We start from the raw sequence: 24,456 nt of genomic DNA, 5'->3' as shown, positions 1-24,456 counted from the left end.
TTAAATCTTAGTTATGCAGAGAATATCATTTATAGAGCGACAAGAGTGATCACAGCCAGAATTCTTGGCTTAGCCCATGCAGTCAAACTATTATCTGTGCCAATGTACCCTCATTAGTGTATTTTCTTTAGTGGTATATAAACCTCTTTAATCATAGCTTCAAACCTAAGCATACAACATTAGAATAATAAAAACATCCAGAATCATTTGTATTCAGCACTCAGCTGGACCATAAAAAGACAAGTATTATGTGGGAAAACTCACAAACTCTTGTTGAAAAGTCACAACTTGTCTGTTCTTACACCAGTGTTTACACTTGCATATTTCTCTATAATCTACAAGACTTATTCCAAAGTAAAAATAACTTTTATTTTGGAGAATAGTTTTCTCAGTTCTGTATAATACAAATCAGTTAAAACAGATGCAGTAGATGCATGGGAGTCCAGGTAGTGACCAAACCTGTGGTGTACTGTCAATATAGTACCAGGAGGGAGGCATTTATAGGGTTTGAAAGCACTCCATTAAATCTGATGATTCATTCTGCCATCCCTTATCCCTACCACCATGAACTTTACCAAACCTGAGGTTTATATGATTGAACTTTCCAATTCTTTTTTCATTTGGGTGATGATAGCTTCCTATAGGGCTGGGTTGCAATACCACTCTTCACCCATAGGTGCTGTTCTCCAGCAAATGAAGTCAAACTTGGCTCTCTAAGATTCTATTTCAAATCTGAACTAAGTTCATGCCTCTTGGTTTTAGGTTGTCTAAGGGTAGTCTGTTTTTGCACAGTTGGGTTGAAGAGCTTTTTGGAAAGGTGACAATTACTAAAGTTTCTCATCTGTTTAGAGCTGTAAATTTTTCTTAATTTAGCCTGTGAGTCCCTTTACTGATGTCACCTCCTCAGTGATTTTTTTTTTTTTTTTACTAACCCTTCCAAAAGGCATAAGTACTGTGGAATCAGTCAAAGCTTGGAATAAGTTAATTAACTTTTTTAAGCCTCATTGAAATATCCTCTGAGTCTGAGTGTTCCTTTCGCTTGAATATAAGCTCATTAAGATAGTCCTTTTCTTCCTTTTCACTCACTGTTATGTCCCATGTCTAGAATAGTACTTGGCATTTGATAAATCCTAAAGACATATTTATTAAATTAATTAATTAATCTATAACATCAAAAAATAATTCTAACAGTGCACAGCTTAGGGAGAGGTGGGGGAGATAAGAGATCAACCGAAGGACTTGTATGCATGCATATAAGCATAACCAATGGACGCAAAACTCTGGGGGGTGAGGGCATGTATGGGAGTGGGGTGGGGAGGACAATGGTAAGATATGTACACATATAATACCTTAATTAAAAAATTAAAAAAACAAAACAAAACAAAAAAACAGTGCACAGGATTGGTGGGAAGATTAAGCAAGGTAATGTAAAATACTTAGGAGTAACCTGGCATATAATGGGTTATTCATAAATGAGGCTGTTATGAGGACCATGTCACTAGGGCATAATTAGTTGGCTGTCTCAGTTGGGAACCATGAGCTCCTCCAGTTCATTACTTTGGGGCTTGGCAGATATTTGGGGCTCAGCCTGTGGCAAAATGAAGGCATAGTCATTTGCTTCTGTTTGTTCCTCCAGGTGTTTCATCGCTGATTTGCCCCACTTGCAAGACAGCTTTGTGGACAAACTTCTTGACCTTATGCCCCGACTCATAACATCCAAACCTGCAGAAGTGGTCAAAATTCTACAGACCATGCTGCGGCAGAGTACCTTCCTGCACCTCCCGCTTCCAGAGCAGGTCAGGGTCTGTGGCATAGCCCTTCAGGCGAAGTCTGGCCAGACAGTCAGAGCTGCTCACCTTGATGAGCTTTCATGTTTGGACCGCGGGGCTAGGGCCTTTCTTCTGATTGGCTCCCACATGCCCACCCATTAGATAAGGAGACAGAAAAGCAAGGATCTTTTTTGTTACCCAGGGATGGCCTGGCTTTAGAATCATCATATTTTCCTCTTGTTTACAGATCCACAAAGCCTCAGCCACCATTATTGAGCCAGCGGGCGAGTCAGACAACCCTTTGCGGTTTACATCTGGGTTAGTGGTGGCCCTGGATGTTGATGCAACTCTGGAACATGTGCAGGATCCTCAGAGCACTGTGAAGGTCCAGGTCTGTCAGTGTTTGGTTCCCATAGAGCTTCTATATTGACTGCGTGACAAAGCATTTAACTTTAGCACCCCCTTGCCTGGCCTGTGTGGCTCAGTGGTTGAGTATTGACTTGTGAACCAGGAGGTCACGGGTTTGATTCCCAATCTGGGCACATGCCTGAGTTTCAGGCTTAATCCCCACTGAGGGGCCTGCAGGAAGCAGCCAATTGATGATTCTCTCTCATTGTTGATGTTTCTCTCTCTCTCTCCCTCTCCCTTCCTCTCTAAACGCAATAGGGAGAGAGCAATAGAAACATCAACGATGAGAGAGAATCATCGATCAGCTACCTCCTGCACACTCCCTACTAGGTATCGAACCCGCAACCCAAGCATGTGCCTTGACCTGAATTGAACCCAGGACCCTTCAGATGCTCTATTGAGGGCTAAAAATATACTTTAAAAAATATATAACTTTAGCACCCTTTTCATCTCTACCTGAGGATGGAAACTGGGGAGGAAGAAGAGAGGAGTCTTTTTGGAAAAGAGCCTGGGCTTGAATCCCAACTTACTTCTGAGTGTGGTCTGGTGCAAGTTACCTTAAATGCTGAACCTCAGATTCTACAGCTAACAGACAGGAATAGTTGACACTGAAATGAGGTGATGCATACAAAGCCCTGGTGCCCACTGAGGATTCACTAAGTGACAGGGCCTTTTCTGTTCTTCCTGGGTGAGGATGAGACTTGATCCTTTCAGGGCTTCAAGCAAGCTGTAACAAACAAGTTCCTTTCGCTGTCGGGTGGGTCGGCTTGGCGAACCAAACTTATAGGTGGGAAAAAAGCATTTTTTTTCCAAGTTAGAGATAGATATATTAGAGACATGAGAGATGTATTAGAGATACTAATCAGTTTAGACAGTCTGCAATTAAGCCCCATAAAGAGCAGTACCCATTTATCCATCCACCCATTCTTCCTTCTTTCCATGCAATAATGTTTACTCTATTGTACATGTTAAGTGCTAGTGTTGCAAAGGTAATTACGTCAGTACTCCTGCCTTCAGGATGCTCAGTTTCAAGGAGAGACGGACAAATGGTTCTAGCCAAGAACCTAGAAGTATAGAGAGAAAATTACTTTTCCTCCCCTACAGGGTTATTCAATTTTTGACGTACAAAAAATTTGCAATATACTTAAAAAGTTTTTTTTAAATACTCTGGAGAGGCTCTTAATTTGGAGAGTGTGGTGGAGGCTGAGGAAAAAAAGGCTTTGTGGTGATGTAAGGTCTGAAAGGATGAATAAGAGCAAAGGATAAAAGCAAAAAGAGGAATTCTGGATAGGAGGGATATGAAGAAAAATAGGGATACAAGCACAGCAAGTGTAATCAGAGGACAGAAATACAGCGTGGAGCAGACAGGGAAAAGCTAAGGATCAATCAGGCCTTAAAGGTGATAATATTTGCTTCTGGTGTCAGTAGAGGAAAAAAACTTCTGGCTTCCCCGCAGGAATTATTATAAATCATGAGAACTTCAGAGAGCTCATTCTAAGCTGGCTGTGAAGTCATGTTGCAGTTGGTTTTTTTGTTTTATGGATGCCCCCTTCAACTCCTTACACACATACACATTAGTGGTTTTCACCCTAGCTGTACTTTAAAATTATTTTTATTTTATTTATTGATTTGAGAGAGAGACTGGAAAGAAGAGAGAGAAACATCGATTTGTTGTTCCACTTATTAATGCATTCATTGATTGATTCTTGTGTGCGCCCTGACTGGCAGTAGAAACCTCAATCTTGGTGTATCGGGGCGACACTCTAACCAGCTGAGCTACCCAACCAGGGCCCCCAGCTGCACTTTAGAATTATTCAGAAAGCATTAAAAAGTGCTGACATACAGGCCTCAGTCTACACCAGTTAAATCAGAATCCTAAGAGTAGATCCCATGGGTACCAGATTTTGTTTGTTTTTGAGCTCATAGGTGATTCTAATGTACACTGTTTCACGTTGTTCCTGAAAAAACGTTCACTGACCAACTCAGCATAAATGAGATTGTAGAAAGATACTTAAGGGTCATCTGCACTGGAAAACCCCTTCCAGAGCAGCTCCGTTACACGCATGGCCAAACTCTGAAGTCGAGGAGATGGGAAACGCTGTCTGATCATGAGGCAACTCTGTTGATTGCAGAGTGCTATCCAGTCCAGCCATCGGGCCTGAACAAGGCTCCTGTTCTGGCAGTGCTTTAGGTGCCAGGGATGTAGCAGTGAACACCACTGAGATTATGTCACGATTATATTCTCTGTTAAAATCATGTGTATCATCTCTTTAAAGCAGAATGTACAGGAACTCCATTCAATCACACTTCGGTAAGCCCAATTCAGGCCTACTAGATTACACCTGATGATAGAGGAGGTGGGATTTTTTTATTTTTTTAGGTTTTCTGAAATTCAGAATATAATTCATAGTGGCCATTTTCTTCCCTTGACCTACTTGGGCCACAGAATTATAAGCTGCCCTTGGGAGGGATGAATGAAGGCTTCCAGTGGCCATTTCACAGAATGGTCAGGGCCTTTCACCCAGGGCAGATTTGCTGAGAACCTGGGAAATTCTGCTACCTTTATCATTCTGTTCCCATGCTCATTACTGTTTCAGCCCTCCCCTGTCCCTCCTTTAAAAATGAAGCCCAGGAAGCATTTCAGATCTTGTTTCCCAACAATTTTCAGTTTGGTGCAAATAAAATCTTATAAAAATTCCAAAAAAAAATTAAGCCCAAGCATTGTCCTTAAAGATACCAAGATCAGGAAGCTGAGATAACTGCATCATTTTTTTGTAATAGATTTGGGGCCGGGAGATAGAGTAGTAAGTGGAAGCTTTAAAAAAGAAGGGTACAAAGGGGAGCTAAGATCTAAGAAGATAGGAAATGAGGTTATGGGGCAGGAGCTGAGATATGCCTCCTAGTTTCAAATTGAAAGACCCGTGCAGTTCCCTGCTTTGCCCTTATCAGTATGTTTACATAGTGTAGGTCCTGTGTGGTTCCAGGGTAAACTTCATTTGTTCATTTAGTTCCTGTGTACACTGTGCAGTGTAATAGGCCCTTTCCACAGACAGCTGTGGGGCCCCCTGAGATGCTGAGGAAAGAACGCTGGCAGTTTGTGAGATTTGAAAAACTGGCCAGTGATTAGAGCCATCCCTTCATTGAGCACTGTCTCTGTAGAAAGAGACAGACAAGCTACTTGTAATCTAGTGAAGAGAATACAGCTACAAAATTACTCTTAATACTTGGTGGATGGTGATGGATGCTGGGCCACGAAATGACTCAGAGCCAGGAGGCAGAGAGTCATCCTGGTGGATTCCTGGGAAGGCTTTTCCTATCAGGATTAATATTTTCCCTATTTAAGACATTTTATTAGAGACACTTTATTCCTCTTACTTGTTCACCATGGATTCAGGACACATTACCAAACACTGCTTTGTGCTGGGGCAGGAGCTCTAAAGATGTCAGCATTGTGGCCCTCTGTTCAAGGAGCAGTCTTTTGTAAGGGCTCTTATCTCTCTTTTCCTCTTGTTATGGGGTTCACAACAGATGTCACCAGAAATTTTCTTAAAAGCTCATGGCTCTGCCGAAACCGGTTTGGCTCAGTGGATAGAGCGTCGGCCTGCAGACTGAAAGGTTCCAGGTTCGATTCCGGTCAAGGGCATGTACCTTGGTTGCGGGCACATCCCCAGTAGGGGGTGCGCAGGAGGCAGCTGATTGATGTTTCTCTCTCATCGATGTTTCTAACTCTCTATCCCTCTCCCTTCCTCTCTGTAAAAAAATCAATAAAAAAAAAAAAAAAAAAAAAAAAAAGCTCATGGCTCTTTCTGCCTCTTTTTTCTCATTTCTGTCACCTCTTAGGTCTTATATCCAGATGGCCAGGCTCAGATGATCCACCCCAAACCTGCAGACTTCCGGAACCCTGGTCCAGGGCGGCACCGGCTCATCACTCAGGTGTATCTCTCCCACACTGCCTGGACAGGTGAGGAGTCAGTGGGCCAGCGTGGGCAGAAAAATATGCTCCTGGGGATCACATCCACCCTTAGGCATTTGAGTCTTCGCATGGTTGAATCAGGCCTGCTGAGAGTTGTACTTGATTGCTTAGGGAGCTTAACATCTTGAACCGGGTACATCTAGACTAATTTGCTGCATTGCTTTGACTGCAAGAGGCACAGGATTTTGTCAGATGATTTATAGGCTACAATAGAATGGAGTCTCCTGGAAAGAGCCCTCGGCTGGATGCCGGGAGGTTTACATTCCTGTCCTAACTCTGCCACTGACTTGCTGCATAACCTTGGACGAGCCACTCTCCCTTCTGAACGTTTCCTCATCTTTCCAATGAAGATGATAATTCCCAGTCTACTAGTTAGTTCTGAGATTGCTTTATCTGGAAATTAAACAGTTTTCTATTTCTTACCAGACATTTAAATTCATTCTCTTTTTGTATCTGAACAATTCAGTTCATTCCCCAAAACAAGTAAAATGACAGCAGTTCCTGTCCTCCCCTCCTACATGGGCTGGTTTGTGGGGTAACACAAAATAAGATGATATGACGTAGGCATGCTTTACCCTCCCTTACAGCGGCTGAAGAGAGCCTCGATAATTTGTGAAAAGACAGGGAGTTTGCAGAGTTGGTTTTTTAATTCGTAAGAAAGAAATGGGAGAACACAAGTGACATTACATTTCAAGCATAATACTGCTTTGGAAACTTCAAAAGTAGACTCAGTCAATAGAACCTAAAATGTGGGGGAGAATTGGCTTTGCTGGTATTTCCTAAATCATTCAAGATGGTTCAGAAGCATGGCCATTACTGGAGAAAGTGTTTAATGCCACCAAGTTTGGTTTATTTTAGAAATTAGATGCTTTCTGGAATTTTCTTTCACTGTATTTTAAAATACATCAGTAACTATTGAATGCCATTGTTAATGGTTTCCCTCTATCAGGGGTATTAGGTTATAAGTGTTAGTTATAGGTGACTTTATAAAGTTTTCAACAAAGAAGAAATGCTGTTGAATGTCAGGGCAGCCCCCTCGGGGGACTGGTGGCCCTGGGCCTGGCACTAGTCCTGAGGGAGCATCCAGCAATGCTTTCACCCAGGACCTGCCTCCCTAAGCATCCCTCATTCCATAACCTTGCTGCCTGGAATGTTTCTGTACTAGTTGCCAAACCTCTAGCCCCACAGGAAGGTAGAATTCCTTATTCTAATCCCTTCTGATGAACAGATGCTAGAGCTCGAAGGAGCTTGAAAGGTCCTGGGGGCGTACTTACCTGCCCCTGGTCATATAGCAAGTCATTGCCTGAACCAGGACTACAATCTAGGCTACCCTGAGCCCGAAGAATTATACCTCATCTAGGATCACTTACTTCCTCTGAGAGGTTGCTACCCAAGCACTCTTATAAATCTTTTATAATTCTCTGTGTGGCACTTACTAATGTTAGATGTTTTCTACTGCCTTTCTCTCCAATTAGAATGTAGATTTCTCTAGAGCAGAGAACTTGATTGTTTTTATGTCTGTATCCTTAATACTTCTATATCCAGTGTCCCTGATACCTAACATAGTAGGCGCTCAACAAATAATGAAAATTGAATATAGGATTTTAAATGTGCACTTAAAATTCATTGAATCCTTAGACCAACTTTCTGGGGGTAATTAGTATCTATTCTTCATTTTATGGTGTATAAGTGGAGGCCCACTTAGCTGGTCCATGGTGGTACTGAGATCCCACTCAGATTTTCTAACTCCCAAATCCCTTATTTTTTTTCTACTATACCATGCTCCTGACCTGGGACACTAAGGTGAAACATTCTGAATGGACCTCTGCCTCCTTCTAATCCAGGAGATGGGCTCTCGGGTTGGTAGGGAGCTCCTCCGTCCAGTCCCTCACAGCTTCTACGAGTGGCCTGACCTCTGGGAGGCAGGGTGCTCCCAGGTCAGAAGCTTTGAGTCACATAGACCAGGTTCCAAATTATCTCCTTTGCTGTGTGACCCTGAGCAAGTTATTTTACCTCTCTATCTTATTTTCCTTATCTATAAGATGGGAATAAGAATGATACCTCATAAGAGAGATATTCTTCCAGAATATGACAAGTAGGTTGCATGATTTGTCACAGATGATCTTTTGTCTCTTTCTCCCAGTCTCCTCCCTCTTCTTTTCTCTCCTTTCCCTCTTCTTCTGATGGCAGTGATTTGAATTGTCAGTTTTACACCAGTCTTTTTTTTTTTAATATATTTTATTGATTTTTACAGGGAGGAAGGGAGAGGGATAGAGAGCTAGAAACATCGATGAGAGAGAAACATCGACCAGCTGCCTCCTGCACACCCCCTACTGGGGATGTGCCCGCAACCAAGGTATATGCCCTTGACCGGAATCGAACCTGGGACCTTCCAGTCCACAGGCCGACACTCTATCCACTGAGCCAAACCGGTTTCGGCATTACCCCAGTCTTAAGCGAAGGTATAATGACCAGGTAGAGTTTGTCCTGAGTTTGGCTCCTGAAAGTGCTGTGAGCCAAGGCTGGGTTCTGGTCAGGGGTTGGCAACAACCATCTGGGACAAAAGAGGAAAACATAGTGGGGAGCTGATACTGGGTCTGGTACCAGAGAGTAATGCTGGCTTCATAGATACACTCAAGGCTGGTATAGTTAGTGGGCGTGTCCTCACCACATGAACACTGGTCAGTGGTGATGCTCAGGTGCTGCTCTCTGGGCTTGGCGAGGTTGCTCTGGCTGCCTGTAAGCCTTTCCTGGAGGATGGCAGTTCAGTCTCTGCTTTCATTTCCAGGGAGAAGTTAGGAAGAGGTCTGGGGTCATTGAGAAGTCCTGGGACCTCTGCCCTGTTCATTTAGATCCATCCAGCCCTCATTCCTGCCAAATGCACTTCTGAGCCTCGGGCTCATCTCTAACACTTGTACTTTTTTGCTCCAGACACAAAATTAAGAAAGACATCCCAAGACCATGCTGTTCCTAGTCTTTGAACTTGCTCTTATGTTTTTGTGAAACCCTCTCCCCCTTCTTTATTAAAACCACATGGTAATAGAAACATTAATTGCTTCCGTGTTTGAGCTGGGCCCAAATTCTGTCACTGCCCAGGTGTGGAATTGGGCAGTCACTTAGAACCTCTCAGAGCCTTGGAACTTTTTTGGGATTATGACAGTTTATTTCATGGTGTGGCAGGGTGAGAATTCTTGAGGTTATGTGCTTAGTACAGAGCAGTCCTGGGCTCCCTGCCCAGTACTTCTCACAGACTCTGTTAGAGCATGTACTGTGCTCTGCGCAGCTGTCTCTGTCTCCTCGGCCAAATGGTCAGCAACTTGAGGGAGGTCTTACTTTCACGGGCCTGCCACTTGCGTGCACCAGATCCGTATCGGAATGTCACATCAGAAAAGAATAGAAGGTTTAATGAAATGATTTTAGGTCCCTAAAACATGTTCCTATTCACTGGGGAGAATTTTTTGTCAGAACCATTTCCTAACAAAGGCTTCCTCTCCACTGGTACAGTGGAGTGTGCGGCCTGAGGTCAGCTGTGCAGGAAGAACATGGTTATCTGGGCATGAGGATTGGCCACATGCGCCCTTGTGGGCCTCTGTCTGGAGGCTGGGAGCCCTCTGGAAGATTTGTAGCTTGCTCTCGGATCCTCAGCAGCTGTGGCGGGAGCCTACAGAGACCCGAGCAGTAGGAGGTGGCAAAGAAGCAGCCTGAGGGTCAGCCTCACAGGATGTAGGTTGGGAAAGTGTTTGGTGGAGGGAAGGGAGGGATGTGGACAGATGAAGAAGTGTTCTTGAAACCCTACTGCTTCCATCTTTGATGTTACTTTTACATGACATTTCACCCCAGTTCCCAGCCATGCCCAGTCATAGAAGCTTTCTTGTGTCTTTTATTCCAGAACCATGCCAGGTGGAAGTGAGGCTGCTGCTGGCCTACAACTCCAACTCACGCATCCCAAAATCCCCCTGGATGGAGGGGGGCGAGATATCGGCCCAGGCGGAAACCAGCATTGAGGGCACCATCCCCTTCAGCAAGTCTGTAAAAGTTTATATAATGCCCAAGCCCACAAGGCGCTGAGTCACAAGCAGTCTTTGTAGCCTTGAAGCCCTTCTTCGGCATCAGAGTGAGCCAGAGCCAGGAGGACGTCACCTGGAAATGGCGTATAGGCATAAGGAGAAACAAGTGACCCTTAGACTCTCACCTGGTATCAGACACAAGATAAATTATTTTGCATTAAGAAAACAAAAACCTTCCAAGTCTATCCCCTACTCCCTCCCCACCCCCCAATCCCTTCCTATAATAAAGTTGAGAAACCACCCAACTGGACCTTAAAGAAATTTGTATGGTTTAGGTTCAACATTTTCTCCATATGCTTCTATTCCTCGGGTGTGAAACAAAGATCCAATTTTCAGCCACCTCCAAAGAACCAGTTATGAGTCGTTATCTTTTTTCTTAAAGCAATAGTCTGTTTGTGGAGCCAACTCCAAAACCGCTTCCACAGCTGTACTTTTTCACCATAGACAGTTCCTGAATGGCCTTCAACATCATTATCTGCCTGGGAGGCTCCTTCCATAACTCAGGCAATAGCTGGGCCAAGGACTGAATGAATAGCGGAACAATGAATCATTTCCATCCTTGAAGGGGATTCTTGATCTTGTCTGCCATTATCCTTAGACCCACAATAAAATAAAAGGGCTGTATTTTAGAAGAGAAACAGGATCATGGGAAAGCAGGATCCAGTGTAAGAAATAAAACCACTTCCCACTACATCTCTGATGACTCCAGTGTTGGAATTGCACGTGAGTTAAAGGTGCAGTTGGGTGTAAGAACAGTAAGTCCTCCAGAGATGTTAATGGGTGAGGGCCTGTGCTATGTTCTTTACCTGTCAGATAATCCTCACAACAGCCAGGTGAGACTTAAGAGGTTAAGCCACTGGTAGGAAAACTGTACAGTAACTAGTAAAGCTTGTATTCATTCAGATCCCACTTGATTCCAAAGACCTGAGCTGCACACACAGGGTATATAGAAAAGAGCCTTCACATCTTTAGCCCTCTTTTTCTAGGAGGGGCTATTCCTGTTTCCTAATCTGTAAAATACAGACAGTGATACCTCGAGGAGTACTAAATGGGATTAATTAAATAATGCGTGATAGAATCTGAATATGTGACCAGTCTTGATCATATTTGGTACTTGGAAATCTAATTAAAATAATGGCAAGATCAGAAGTAGAGTTAGCATTTGAATTCAGGCATGATTGACTTTTGGTTTAATGTACTATTTTATTTATGTATTTATTTGAAAATTTTTTAATTGATTTTATTTATTTATTTATTTTTTAAATTTCTTTATTGATTAAGGTGTCACATATTTGTTTAATTGATTTTAGAGAGAGGGAGAATGAGAGAAACATCAATGTGAGAGAAAAACATCTATCTGTTGCCTCCTGTATGCACCCCAACTGGGGAACAAACCCACAATCTAGATATATGGCCTGACAAGGAATGGGATCCATGACCTTGTGCACAGGACAAGCTCCAACCAACTGAGCCACATCGGCCAGGGCTGGTTTAATGCACTTTAATGTGTGCCTGGCAGTGTTTAAGCCTGTACATGAGTTAACTCATTTAACCCTCACAACTGCCCCATGAAGCAGGTACTATTCTCTTCATTTGATAAAAGCCATTGAAGTTCAGAGAAGTAACTGCAGAGGTTACACAGCTAGTAAAGGACAGAGCTGGAATCTGAACCCAGGCGGTCTGGCTCCAGGAGGTCATAATCATTGTAGAAGGTCTGAGGGAAGAAAGATCATCTCCAGGGAGCTGACTTCCTAGTGTGCTCGCCTATTGTGTACATCTCAAGGATGTGCCATCAGTAGGCTCTTGTGTGACAACAATAGATGCCCTGAAAAGAGTGCGTGCCTTGGAGATAAAATGAAGCGTGACGCCAGGCTGAATAATACCATGGCCCTGACACAAGCATCTAATGATGATTGTGGATTGGAGCATGAACAACATTCAGACCCATGGCTGCTGACTGGGCCCCTTATGCCATAGCGATAGAAAGCCTTTGAAGGAAAGAATATGTTGGATTCTTTTCAAATATAGTACTCCTTTTATAAAAATCCTTCCAGGTTATATAAAAATCCTTTCACGGGTGGGGAAACTGAGGCTTTGAGGTAATGTCTTTCTCCTAAGCGGCAAAGCCAGGACCTGATTTTAGGTCTTAAAAAAACAAATACAGTATTTTTTTCACCAAAGATGGAGCTATTCTGAGGGGCAGATTTTGGCTTACTATCAGGATAAGTGTTTTAAAACTAAACATTGAATGGGCTGCACTAGGAGACAAGGGATTCTCCATGCTGATGTGTTCAAGCAGAGATTGAACAAGCCCCTGACAAGTTTGTTCCAAATGAATTCAAATATATGAAAGGTTGGGCTCAACCTTTTAAATTCCTTTTACCCTGAATTCTCAGGTTCTGTGAAATGAGAATCTTGACATTTCTGCATCTGGTTCCACACGCTCTCACTGAAGTGAAATAATGACGTACTCAAAGACAGGAAGGGAGCATAAAGATCACTGGTGTGGTGCCTTCGTTTTACAATGAAGTGCAAGCCCAGAGGGACTGAGTGAGTGCTGAGGCCGAGGCCGAGACCGAAACCCAGGCCTCCTGATTTGGGTCCACTCTGGTTTTCATCACAGGAGTCTATTGTTCTGTCTTTGCCAGTCTGCGCTGCACCCGGCAGTCAAAGCCAGAAACCCGTGTGTCACTTTGGACTCCTTCCTCACCCTCCTAGAAAAAGAGTTGTCAAGTCCTTGAGATTCTATTCCGGAAATGTGTCTTGACTCAATCTCCTTCTCGTTATACTTACTATTTCTATCCTGATGCAGGCCACCGGCATCTCCTAAAATGTAGCGTTGGCTTTAATGATCTCCTTGTCACCAGTCTTACCCCTTCAGCCCATTCTTCTCACAGCTGTCAGAGTAATCTTTCTGAAACCCAGACCTCATCACACATTCCTCTGCTTAAAACCCTTTAAGTGGACTTCTGGTCCCAGCATAAAGTCTAAACTATCCATGAAGGATCTTCGGGCCCTTCTGTCTTCTCCAGCCACATCCTCCCTGTCCCAGACATTTCTCTGTACTTCCCCAGCTGTAATTACCGGCCCTTGTTTCCAGCGCCCACCGTGCTTTCTCTCCCTCAGACCTTTGACCTGCTGAGCCCTGGAATGTGCTCTTCAAATTGTCTCCTGTGGTTCCTTTCCTCTCACTTTTCAGGGCTGAGCCTCATTCTAGAACCTCTGTGTCTCCTGCGGGCCTGGTGGATTGCTTCTTTGTTCCCACCTGTACATTCTTCAGTCATAGTATTCATTTTATATTCACAACAAAACCCCAAAGAGGAAGTGGGGGAAAAGGAGTCAAGAGGCTTAGGGGAAGAGAAGAGAGACTGAAGAATCCGAGAGGCAGTTGCTATTCAGCACCACACAGTTGTTTGTAAGTGTGGGCCTGGTGGTATCGGATCTTCCAGTTCTTCCAAAAAAGCCAAAGTCTGTATTTTCATGTAAAAACCCAACTTAAAAAATCTTGTTTATTAAAGCAAATGTTAAAATTGCAACAAACAAAACACATCTCCAGATAGATTTGTGTCAGTTTGCAACTTCTTCATCATCGCTGTGTATTTATATGTCTATTTCTTCCAACTAGTATGTAAGTACCTGGATAGTAAGGATGTCTATGTTATATCCCCAGCACAGCTCCTGGCACATACCAGGCAAGGAAAGAATGAATGAATATAAGAATCCAGAGCAAACTTCAGGATGGCATGCCTGCAAAAGCCAGGCCTGAGATTATAGTTTCTGGAAGGATTTTATATTTGGCTTTGACATGATTGACTTGAGCAAACCTGAATTATGGGGAAGAAAGATACATACCTAGCACTTGGTAGACTTCTCTTAGAAACCACTCAAACAAGAAGAAATTAAATGTGAGCAGTGAGGGCTGTGCAACCTACAGGTTGAATGAAAGGGTTTATAATTAAGACACGGACTAAGTAAAGAACATCTCTCCAGGTTCTGCACATTTCCAGCATTGACCATGAAGAGCAGATTCAGAAGTGGGAGCTATTTATTAGCAGGTTTATATAAGGTTTAACCCTTTGCACTCGCTTTTTTCTCGATTCCTTTATTCTAATGCTAACCGTGTCGAGTCACACTTGACATCCAAGTGCAAAAGGTTAATAGCCTCACTTCCAGATCTTCTGTGTCTTTAGAAGAATTTGTACGAGGTTCTCTTTAATGTGGAGACAACTCACAGGACACTGATTACACCCACGCCTAATTCAGCACCCACTGGAGCTGTCTCACCTTATATTTGACAAAAAATAAAATAAAATGGATTGCATCAATAGAAAATCACTCTGAATTTTATCAAACATCTTAGCTATATATGTGCCTGGCTTTATGAGCTGAGGGAACTGAGATCTAGAAAATTCCTGTCCTCTGACAAATGCCTGGTTTTGGCAGAAAAGGGACTGAGCAGGACCTCCCCGGACCTCCAGGCTGGGTGTTAGGTGTGTGAGGATCTCACTCCTATAGCCTCCTGAGGTGTATGGTAGAAAGAGATGAAGACACAGCAGTGGGTCTTACGTGTTTCCTCTCACCCAGGTACTATGCACTACAATAGACTTCTACAGACACAGTGTCTTAAACTAAAACTTTAATGATGGACTTTCAGGTAAGCACATATTTTGTTTAGATGGAGAGAAACTAATTAACCAGGAGTGTGGTGGAGCAATTCTGGGTATGGCTGTGACAAATGCCATGTCTAGTAATTGTCTAGTTGAAGACTTGCCAAATATTTATTTGGTAAATAAAAGAATATCTTTTCCTTCTTTAAAACTCAGCTTGTGTTATGTCCTTAATGAAGTCTTCCCTAATTTTCTTTCCATCCTGGTAGGATAAGTTAGTCCATCCTGTATGCCATCTCTGGCCCTTGTAACTATTATAATGTTAACACACTGTATCTTTGTTGTCTGTTTGTCTCTTTCACATAACTCCTGACGGTAAGACTATAACCAACTTAATTCCAGAACCCCCAGGGCCCAGCAATAACTGGTGATAAGAAAATTAGTAAGAGACTTTTAGTAAATGGGCATGAAAGAGAATTACTGAATAAATGAGAGAGATTAGATAGTTCCTTTGGGCTCCATAAAATGAAATGAACTGGCTTTACACAGTAGCCCCATTAATAGAAAGATAATGACAATAATGGCTTCAATTTATTGAGTCCTTACCACATGCCAGGCAGTGTGCTAAGACTTTCTAAGAATTATCCATTTAATACAATAACTCCAGGTACTAATATTACCCCTGTCTAACAGATGAGAACAGTCTCATTCTAAGGATTGAATAAGCGCCCAACCACTGAATGGCAGAAAGCCACAGTTCAATGTCAAATCTATTTGACACCAAATCTCTCACTTGTAACCCTTTGGGGGGGTGGGGAGCGGGGAGGGACAGACAAATGAAGAATAAGGTGATGCTCATAACATTCTAGTCCTATCTGTCCATTCTAAAGCTTTATAAAGGTCACCTAGTCCAGCCCCATCATTTCAAACTGAGGGAGAAGACCCAGGGAGAACTGTCTGAGGAGGCTTAGGTTCAGTCAGAACAGTGGTAGGCAGTTAGGTGTGAGCAGAGCAAGGAGGATGAGCCAGGTACAGGTCAGCAGGGTGGAAAGCCTCACCCCAGGGTAACCTTTCATCCCCTAGCATATCGCTGGTCCTGAGGTTTGGACTCCCTGACCTTTCTTCCCTAGATAACATCTAGGCCTCAGTTGTATTTCAGCTCCAGGCCCAGATAAGCAACAAAACCAGCCACAGCTCACGTCAGGATCAGCTGCACGGAATAATGATCCCCTGCACTGGTGCTGGCCTATCAGTGGAGACCACATCCCTGAATATTCTATTAAGATCTCTTCCTGGCACCTCCCCTAAAATCTCCGCCTTTAAAATCCTTAGGAGGGAGGACCCGGTAGCCTTTCCCTTCCCTTTCCCCTCCCTGCCCCAGGCACATTACCATTAGCTTCCTCACTCACTCGCAAGCTCCATAACTTGCTTCCTAAACCCATTCATTCTAGGAATTACTTCTTCTACTTCTCTAATTTGCCAAATAAATGTTCTCTAACAGTTTGGGTCTTGCTCTGAATTCCTTCCTAGCCAGAATCCAAGTACTGAGGTTGCTGAACCCAGGATTGCACCCTCTGGCAATCCCGAGACCCCTGGGAGGGGGGAGGGGGTGTTGGAGAGCCAATTTCTGCCCGACCACAGGCCAGGCCGAGGGACCTACCATGCACCGGGCCTCTAGTAAGGAATATTAATCATGCTCTCTTAACCATGATTGTTTTGTTCTGATTCAAGAAACCACTTTCTAACCTGGCAGGGAGTTGTACGCCCCAGGGACCTGGGAGTCAACCTTGGATTTGGGAGTCAACCTTGGAATCCGGCCCATTCCCATTTTATCATGGAAAGATTAGCAACCTTGTTGCCCAAACAATGGAGTCCCTCCCGAATTGCCTGTAACCTGTAACCTTTATAATCATTCTTATTCCTTTTGCCTACTTTCCCGTGTAATCTTTGTTCTACCCAATATAAACAGCTGCTATATGGGGGGCTGAGGGATGTAGAGCAGGATTTGTGAGTGACCTCCTCTCCCATACTGCTGGCATTATTGGAATAAATGCTCATATATGATTCAAACCTGTCTCTGCTTAATTGGCTCAAGTAGTGACAGGCAGCTGGGACCTCTAGGTTGTCTGGTTTTATCAGGACATAGCTCCTGTTACTGAAGTGCTCTCTGAATTAATTCAAGATTCTGCCAATGGCTCAAAGAGACTTCCCTTGACTACATATCTGAACTAGCCCCAGTCATGCCTATCTTCTTATCCTGCTTTATTTTCTTCTCAACAGTCTTCTTACATTATGCATTTATTCATTTACTTGTTTATTTTCCCCTCTAGAATATAAGACTCATGAAGACAAGACTTTTAATGATGTTTCTCAGGAGTCTATAGCAGTGCCGGCATATAAGATACTTGATAAATACTGGTTGACCTGATGGCTAAACATTCCAAGGCATCAATTGCAATGTAATTTTAATGCACTGAAGTTTTTCTTTGTCCTTCAAAGAAAAACTTTTTTCCTTTATTTTTGCCTTTATTTTCTCAAACTGGCCTAACACCATTTTATTAAACTTTGATAACTGTCCATCTCTTCTCCTAACTTTCAGTGTCTCCCTCCCCTACTAAGGACAGGAACTTTGCCTTAGTTATCCATGCATCCCAAAGCCTTCCTAGTTCAGGACCTGGCTTGAGCAGTTGTTCAAAAATGCTTGACACCCAGCCACCGTGGCTTAGTGATTAAGCATTGACCTATGAACCAGGAGGTAATGATTCGATTCTCGGTCAGGGCATGCACCCAGGTTGCGGCTCAAATCCCAGTAGGGGGTGTGCACGAGGCAGTTGGGGTGAGTGTGGGAGGCAACTGATTGATCATTATCTCTCTCTAACACTAATGTTTCTCTCTCTCTCTCTCCCTCTCCCTTCCTCTCTGAAATCAGTAAAAATATATTTTTTTTTAAAAATAAAAAACACAGTTCAGTGGATAGAACATTGGTATTCGGATTCAAGGGTCCTGGGTTTGATTCCAGTCAAGGGCACATGCTCAGGTTGCGGGCTCAATCCCCAGTGTGCAGCATTCAGGAGGCAGCTGATCAATGATATTTCTCTCTCCCTCTCCCTCTCCTTCCCTCTCTGAAATCAATTAAAAAAATTAAAATAATACTTGGGGAGGCTGGTGTGAAGAGTGGTAAGAGTGGTAGTCACAGGCATTATTGCTTAGTGATTTATTTTATTTTTAAATTTTATTTTAGAGAAGAAGGAAGAGAAAGAGAGAGAGAGGAGAGTGAGATAGAAACATCAGTGTTAGAGAGAGATATTGATCAATCAGTTGGCTCCCACACTCACCCCAACTGGGGAATGAACCCACAGCCTTCTGGTGCACAGATGATGCTCCAACCAACTGAGCCATATTGGCCAGGACAGTGATTTGATTTAAGGCTTCATCAGCAGGTGGAATGGAAGACCCCTCCGACCTTGACACCTTGGGCAGCCAAGGCATTGTACTCCTTCACGGCCTTCTCTGTCTGGAGGACTCGTACATCAATGCCTTGTTTCTCAAGGTACTCCAGGGTTGATGGGGGCACCTGGGAAGAAGGAAAAAGATGAATAAGTGGTGGGGGAAGGTCCCCAGGGTTTCCTTTCTGCCGTGAAGCAAGTATAATCTACAGAATTAGACAGGGACAAGTGTCACTCCTCAATCACCCAGAATGTCACTGGTCCAAAAAATTTGGCCATGAGCCCCAGGGAGTTAAAAAGGCTTTCTAAGAAGTTGACATCAGTATCATGATATCCTACCTTATAATAGACAAATATGCAAATTGACCGCACCTTCGCTACGCCCAAGCCACGCCCACCAACCACGCCCACCAGGAAACCATTGCAGGGATGTTGGGGTGTGGCGGAGCCCAAGGCCGGGAAAGCCTCGGGCGGAGGCTTTCCCGGCCTTGGGCACCAGCGGGGAGCCTGCACGGATAGCAGGAAACCACTGGTGGTCGGCTCCTGAGATCCTTAGCAGGGATGTTGGGTGCGGCCGAGCCCAAGGCCACCGCCCGGGGCCAAGCCCCGACCCTGAAAGAAGGCAGAAGGCGGTGGCCACAGCCAAGGCCTGGGTCCCCGGTGCCGGCAGAAAACTGGTGCAGGCAGCCAGGTGAATGAAGGTCTATTGCACGAATCTTCGTGCAAACAGGCTACTAGTGTATGCATAAATCTGAGATGATGGAAAAAAAAAAATCTCAGATGAAATGGAAAAAGCACTGATTTTGGAGTTAGCCTTGGATTTAAGTCCTTGCTAGCAGTGTAACCTTGGCTAAGTGAATTAAATTCTGAGCCTTTGTTTCTTTGTATGGAAATAGGGATAATAATACCTAGCTCCCAGGGTTGGTATGAGAACTAATTTAGTGAAGGTACATGAAATGCCTGGCATGGTGCAGACCCCAAACCATGTAAATGTTAAATGTTTTAGTCAGTCCAACCTGAGCCTAAATTCTAACTTTGCCATGTACCAACCAAGAGATCTTAAGCCAACTATTTAAAGCCTCTCAACCCCAATTTCCTCCCCTGTAAAATGAGATAATATACATCACAGGGTTGGTGTGAAGATGAAGTTAACTAGTGTATGCATACTGCAATTCAAATGTCTTCTCAGAAAGGCCTCCTGACCACCCCATTGCGTGGAGCCCCTCAGAAGTCAATACCTTCTTCACAGAATTTATTATGATCTGAAATTGTATACTCTTTTATGATGCATGAGGGTCATGAACCTTGTTTTGTCTTATCTTGTTGTCCCCAGTGCCTGGAATAGTTTCTAACCTATAGAAGATGCTATATAAATATTTATAAATGAATTTATATAAAAGTTTCTCAATAGTGGCAGCTATTATTAGATATTCTCAACTCTGGCTTGTCCTGAACGCTTTCTATATGAACAATTTTATGATAACAGTAGCTTTATAATAGAAATTATTTTAACAAGGAAAAAATTAGGTTAAACTGAAAATTATCTATCTATCTATATATATAAAAGCCTAATATGCAAATTGTCCCCACAGGAATTCGACTGGGAGACCGATCACTCACTATGACATGTGCTGACCACCAGGGGATGGGGCGGAACAAAGGGAGGCCCTGGCCGGCAGCCAGCAGCTGGCAGCTGGGGAAGGGAGGCCCCGGCCTGCAGCCGGAAGGAAGGCCCAGGTCAGCAGCCGGAAGGCCCCGATAGGCCCTGATTGCCGGCCAGGCCTAGGGACCCTACCTGTGCATGAATTTCATGCACTGGGCCTCTAGTAAATAAATAAAGGGCACCTTCATCAGGAAGCTGGATTTTAGAACACCTATCTAAAGGAAAGAATAAGGCAGATCTCTATATACTTATGTGAAAGGCTGTCCATAATGTAATAATGTAAGTGAATAAAATGTTACAGAGCAATATGTATAGTGTGACCCTATTTATGTAAAAATTGCTGTAAGTATGTTCATATATACCTATATCACATATATGTAAGTATGCATATATTTGCAGATGCTTAGAAAATTGGAGCAGTGTGCCCAAGTGTGGAGACTGGAGAGGGCAAATCTTTTCACCTTTTCCTTCCACATTTCTGCATTGAATCTTTTCCGTAAATAAAATTAAAATAAATATTTTTTTCATAAAGGGAGAAAACATAATTTGAATGCATCTAAGAAGAGAGAAAGTATTAGAAAATCTATTATAAAATATAAAGTTCTATAAAAATCTAAAGAACCAAATGTTAATAGGTGTAGAGCTTGAGAAATACCAAGATTGAGGACTTTCTGAGATATACTTGAAGCAATACAGGTCCAGGGTTAGGTAGAGACGGAGAGCTCCCCCTGATGAGGAGAGTAGTACACAGCCATTATTTTATCCTGGGACATCCACTAGCTCACCAGCAATATGAGGGTGCATATTGCTGATGAGCTAGTGGTGATATGCCCTTGTTAGAGATGAACCCCTAACAAGGGCATATCTCTAAGGTAAAGGTCCAAGAGATCAGCAGCTGTCCTCAGGACACTGTGTTCACAAAGACCTACCTTCAAGGCCTCACTCATCCCTCGGCCAATCACAAGTGTCTGCACACCCTTCTTGACAACTTCCTCCACATCTGCAGGCTGCACACCAGGAGAATGCTGGGTGAGAAAAGAAAAAGTATACCAGTTACCTGCTCTTTTTTAAAAAAATATTTTTATTGATTTCAGAGAGGAAGGGAGAAGGAGAGTTCGAAACATCAATGAGAGAGAATCATTGATTGGCTGCCTCCTGCACGCCCCCTACTGGGGACCAAGCCCACAACCTGGGCATGTGCCCTTGACCGAAATCAAACCCGGAACCCTTCAGTCCATAGGCCGACACTCTACCCACCGAACCAAACCAGCTAGGGCCAGCTACTTGCTCTTTTAATCTGTCTTTGTAATCGCCATTCTTGTGGGATTCATTCATTCACCCATTCATTCACTGAAGAAATGTTTTGTTCTGGGCCCTGGGATGATAAATGCTGCCCTTAAGGAGCTCTAAGTCTAGTGCAAAATATAGCAGATTAAGAAGAAATTAAAATAGTTTTCACAAGTGCTACAAGGAAGTAAGCTCCTGGTGTGTACAACATAGTGAAAGAGCACTGAGTCAGACCTGGGGTGTGTGGAGGAGAGACTCTGACATGACCGCTGTCTGTCCCGAAACCTGGACCAAGGCCCGAATGGGAGTTGCTTTCTGCAACCCCCTTAAAGACTGTATGATTGTAATTGATATTCATTCTGACATAAATCAGCACCCTTTCTTGCCTCCTGCTATGTGCTAGTTCCTGGAACAGGTTGTTATCCTGAGCTGGTCAAGCATGTAATTTCCCATACCTGGTGGCATTCACACCTGTGACTACTCAACCTCCACCCTCCACTCTCCCCCAAATCCTCTATAATTCTCTGGCCCTGCCAAGCAGCTCATGGATCCATTTTGTCTTGCAGCTGCCCATGACATACCTTGTATGTAAGTTTCCCTTAATAAACTCTATTAATTACCAGACTGGAGTGACCAGCTCTTTCTTCAGTCCCTGTCTGCTCTCCACTTATGAAGATAAATTTTCAGTCTTGGAGCATTTCCTGGGGTCTGCATGTACTAATAGGGGAGTTGGGGCAGATGGTCAGGGAAGGCATCCCAGAGAAGGTGACATTTAAGCCGAGACCTAACGGACAACCAAGAATTAGCCAAGTTAAAGGAAATCAGGGAACAAGGCATTTCAAGTTAAGGGAATAGCATGTACAAAGGCTCAGAGGAAAGAAAAACCTAGTCAATTACGGGTAGTTGAGTATGACTGGAGTGGAACTGACAGGTGAGGGAATAGAAAGAGATGGGGTGGGAGAAGAAAGCACTTGGACATGATGCCAAAATTTGGACTGTGGAAGGATTTCATAAGAACCCCACACTAGATTCTTATGATAGAATAAAATAGAGCATCGGCCTGTGAACCAAAGGGTGACGGGTTTGATTCCCAGTTAAGGGCACATACCTGAGTTGCAGGTTCGATCCCCGGCTCCCATCAGGGCATGTGCAGGAGGCAACCAATCGATGTTTCTCGCTCACATCAATGTTTCTTCCTCTCTCTCTCTCAAATCAATAACAACATATCCTTGAGTGAGGATTTAAAAAAGTAAAAAAAAAAAAAACAAAACTATATGATCCCACAGAAACAAATATTCTCTAAATAATGAAAAAAATCCTATATTATTCCATTAATATGACAAGTAAATGTGATATCTGTATTAGGTTAATTGGAAAAATATTAATAAGATCTGTATATTAAGTATTGTATCAATGTTAATTTCCTGATTTTGATCATTGTATTATGATTATGTAAGAGAATGTCCTTGTTCTCTGGGGAAATACATACAGGCATTTAGGAGTAAAGGAGTATAATATCTGTAACAGTTCAAAAAATAATATATCAATGGAGAGGATGATAACAGAAAATATAAAAAAGTGTTAACATTTGGATCTGGGTAAAAATGAGAATTCTTTTTACTATCCTTGTAACTTTTCTGTAAGTCTAAAATTATTTCAAAATAAACAGGAAATTAACAAGTAAATAAGTAAAATAAAAAATAAAGCAGGAAGACAGCTCACACAGCCACATACTTCCTGATTTATTTAGGCAAGGAAGCAAAACTTAACAGAAGGCAGGTGGCTCCTGAGCGGGAGCAGAGGCAGCCTATCTGCTGGCTTTCTCCATGTCCCCTGATTCTCCGCGGGGTGTGCAACTGCTGCTGATTTCTTCACTTAGTCAGCAAGTGCTCCAGAGCTGATAACAAAGCCAGGCTCTCTCCTTTATATTCTGACTTACCTCCTCAGCACCTTCCTACGGAATTTACACTAAGACTGTGAGCTTTTGTTTGGGGAATATCAAAGAGTGTTCCAAGTTAGATCACCTGCATTCCAAAGAGTGAACCAAACTGATCAGCAGCAAGGGCACATCCTCATCTTGAGAGAGGCCCCCGAGTTAGTGCCCAGGTATCTCTGAATAGTATCTCTGCCTTCAGCTTTCCCAGTTAGGAGAGATTGAATTCTTATTCTATACAGTTATTTAGGTTCGTAAATTTTGAAAAGGCAAAACAAAAAAAGGGGATATTGTTTCTGATTACAATATTATTGATTACAATAATCGGTACTTAAATAATGTAAGAGGATTGGATTAAATGCCTTTTCCCCACAGCTCTCTGATCAATCCTAGAACCACCCTGCGCTAAACAGTGATGATATGAAGAACCTAACATTTTTCCAGAAGCTATGACCAAAGTAAATACTTAATAGAATTAACAAATTAGGATTGGAAAGCTTCACCTTCCTTCAGCAAATGCATCCACCTCAATTATTGAATGATTCCTTCATTTAACAAAGGACAGCACAATATTTTGAGAAGCACCATGATGCCCTGACTCTCAGAGCTCACATTCTAGTCTAAGGAAACAAGGCGAGTGGGAAGGGGGTGAAAGGTCAAGAGAGTTCAAAACCATAATCATCCGGAGATTCAGAGACTGGAGACAGCAGCAGCCCATCAGAGCTGCCAATCAATGGAACTCAAGTGACAAATTCGGCTGCTGTGAGTGCTATACTGCAGGCCCAGGGTGTCACGTGCGGAGCAATGAACGCTCACTGCAGCAGCCTGTGGATGCAGGCGTTGGCGGGCGATTACTCACAGCCTAGCGCAGAGGCCTGCTACTGAGGCGTCCTCAACCTGCCTCCAGCTCCTCCTCTGCTTCTTCCAATCCCTGGGGGCAAACCACTAAGGCTCTGACTCTGTTCCTCTTTTTAAAGAGGCTTTACATCACAGGGTGTCTAAGGTAGTAAAAGCTTATTGTGTTTTCTTGGGGGAAAGCTATTAATTGTGGGGAAATGTCCAGCTAATACCCATTATGCCAGCTAAACAATAAGGTGGCATCCTATATGGCTTAGACATTCCCCCCTACTTTATATCAAATTTGAAAGAAAACATTCCTAAATTACACTTTCAAGGAAGCAGTTCCTCCTGCCAAAATGAAGTGAGCATAAATGTTAGAAGCAAAGCTGTCAGCTGGTTGTGTTGCTGATAAAAACGGGTTCTGTGAGTGAAGGTTAAAGGATCTCTGGAATCTGTCCCTGCG

General features: G+C 43.2%; 2 protein-coding genes across 3 annotated transcripts in view; one reads left to right on the top strand and one right to left on the bottom strand.

The window, feature by feature from the left end:
• INTS4 (integrator complex subunit 4) overlaps nucleotides 1–14,278 on the top strand; it is a 103,331-nt gene extending 89,053 nt beyond the window's left edge. The window contains exons 20-23 of the mRNA XM_079787585.1: nucleotides 1,637–1,796; nucleotides 2,017–2,160; nucleotides 6,018–6,138; nucleotides 10,040–14,278. Coding sequence (XP_079643711.1) covers nucleotides 1,637–1,796; nucleotides 2,017–2,160; nucleotides 6,018–6,138; nucleotides 10,040–10,218 — 604 coding nt within the window. The 3' untranslated portion in view covers nucleotides 10,219–14,278. The remainder of the gene's footprint in view (nucleotides 1–1,636; nucleotides 1,797–2,016; nucleotides 2,161–6,017; nucleotides 6,139–10,039) is intronic.
• The window catches only part of AAMDC (adipogenesis associated Mth938 domain containing), a 29,154-nt gene continuing 14,866 nt past the window's right edge, over nucleotides 10,169–24,456 (bottom strand). The window contains exons 3-5 of one of the 2 annotated variants that reach the window (XR_013814376.1): nucleotides 20,863–20,958; nucleotides 18,160–18,398; nucleotides 10,169–10,290 (exon numbers count right to left, since the gene is read on the bottom strand). Coding sequence is in view for 1 of the 2 variants with exons in the window: in XM_079787586.1 (XP_079643712.1) it covers nucleotides 18,258–18,398; nucleotides 20,863–20,958 (237 nt within the window). In the remaining variant the exon portion in view is untranslated. Of the gene's footprint in view, nucleotides 10,291–16,432; nucleotides 18,399–20,862; nucleotides 20,959–24,456 lie in introns of those variants that run through there. The other variant, XM_079787586.1, reaches the window with a different exon arrangement.

Source organism: Cnephaeus nilssonii (assembly GCF_951640355.1).
Source record: "Cnephaeus nilssonii genome assembly, chromosome: 13".
In the NCBI taxonomy this organism is placed as follows: Eukaryota; Metazoa; Chordata; class Mammalia; order Chiroptera; family Vespertilionidae; genus Cnephaeus; species Cnephaeus nilssonii.
Note: the sequence above shows the minus strand (reverse complement) of the source record. Positions and strands in the feature narration are given on the sequence as shown.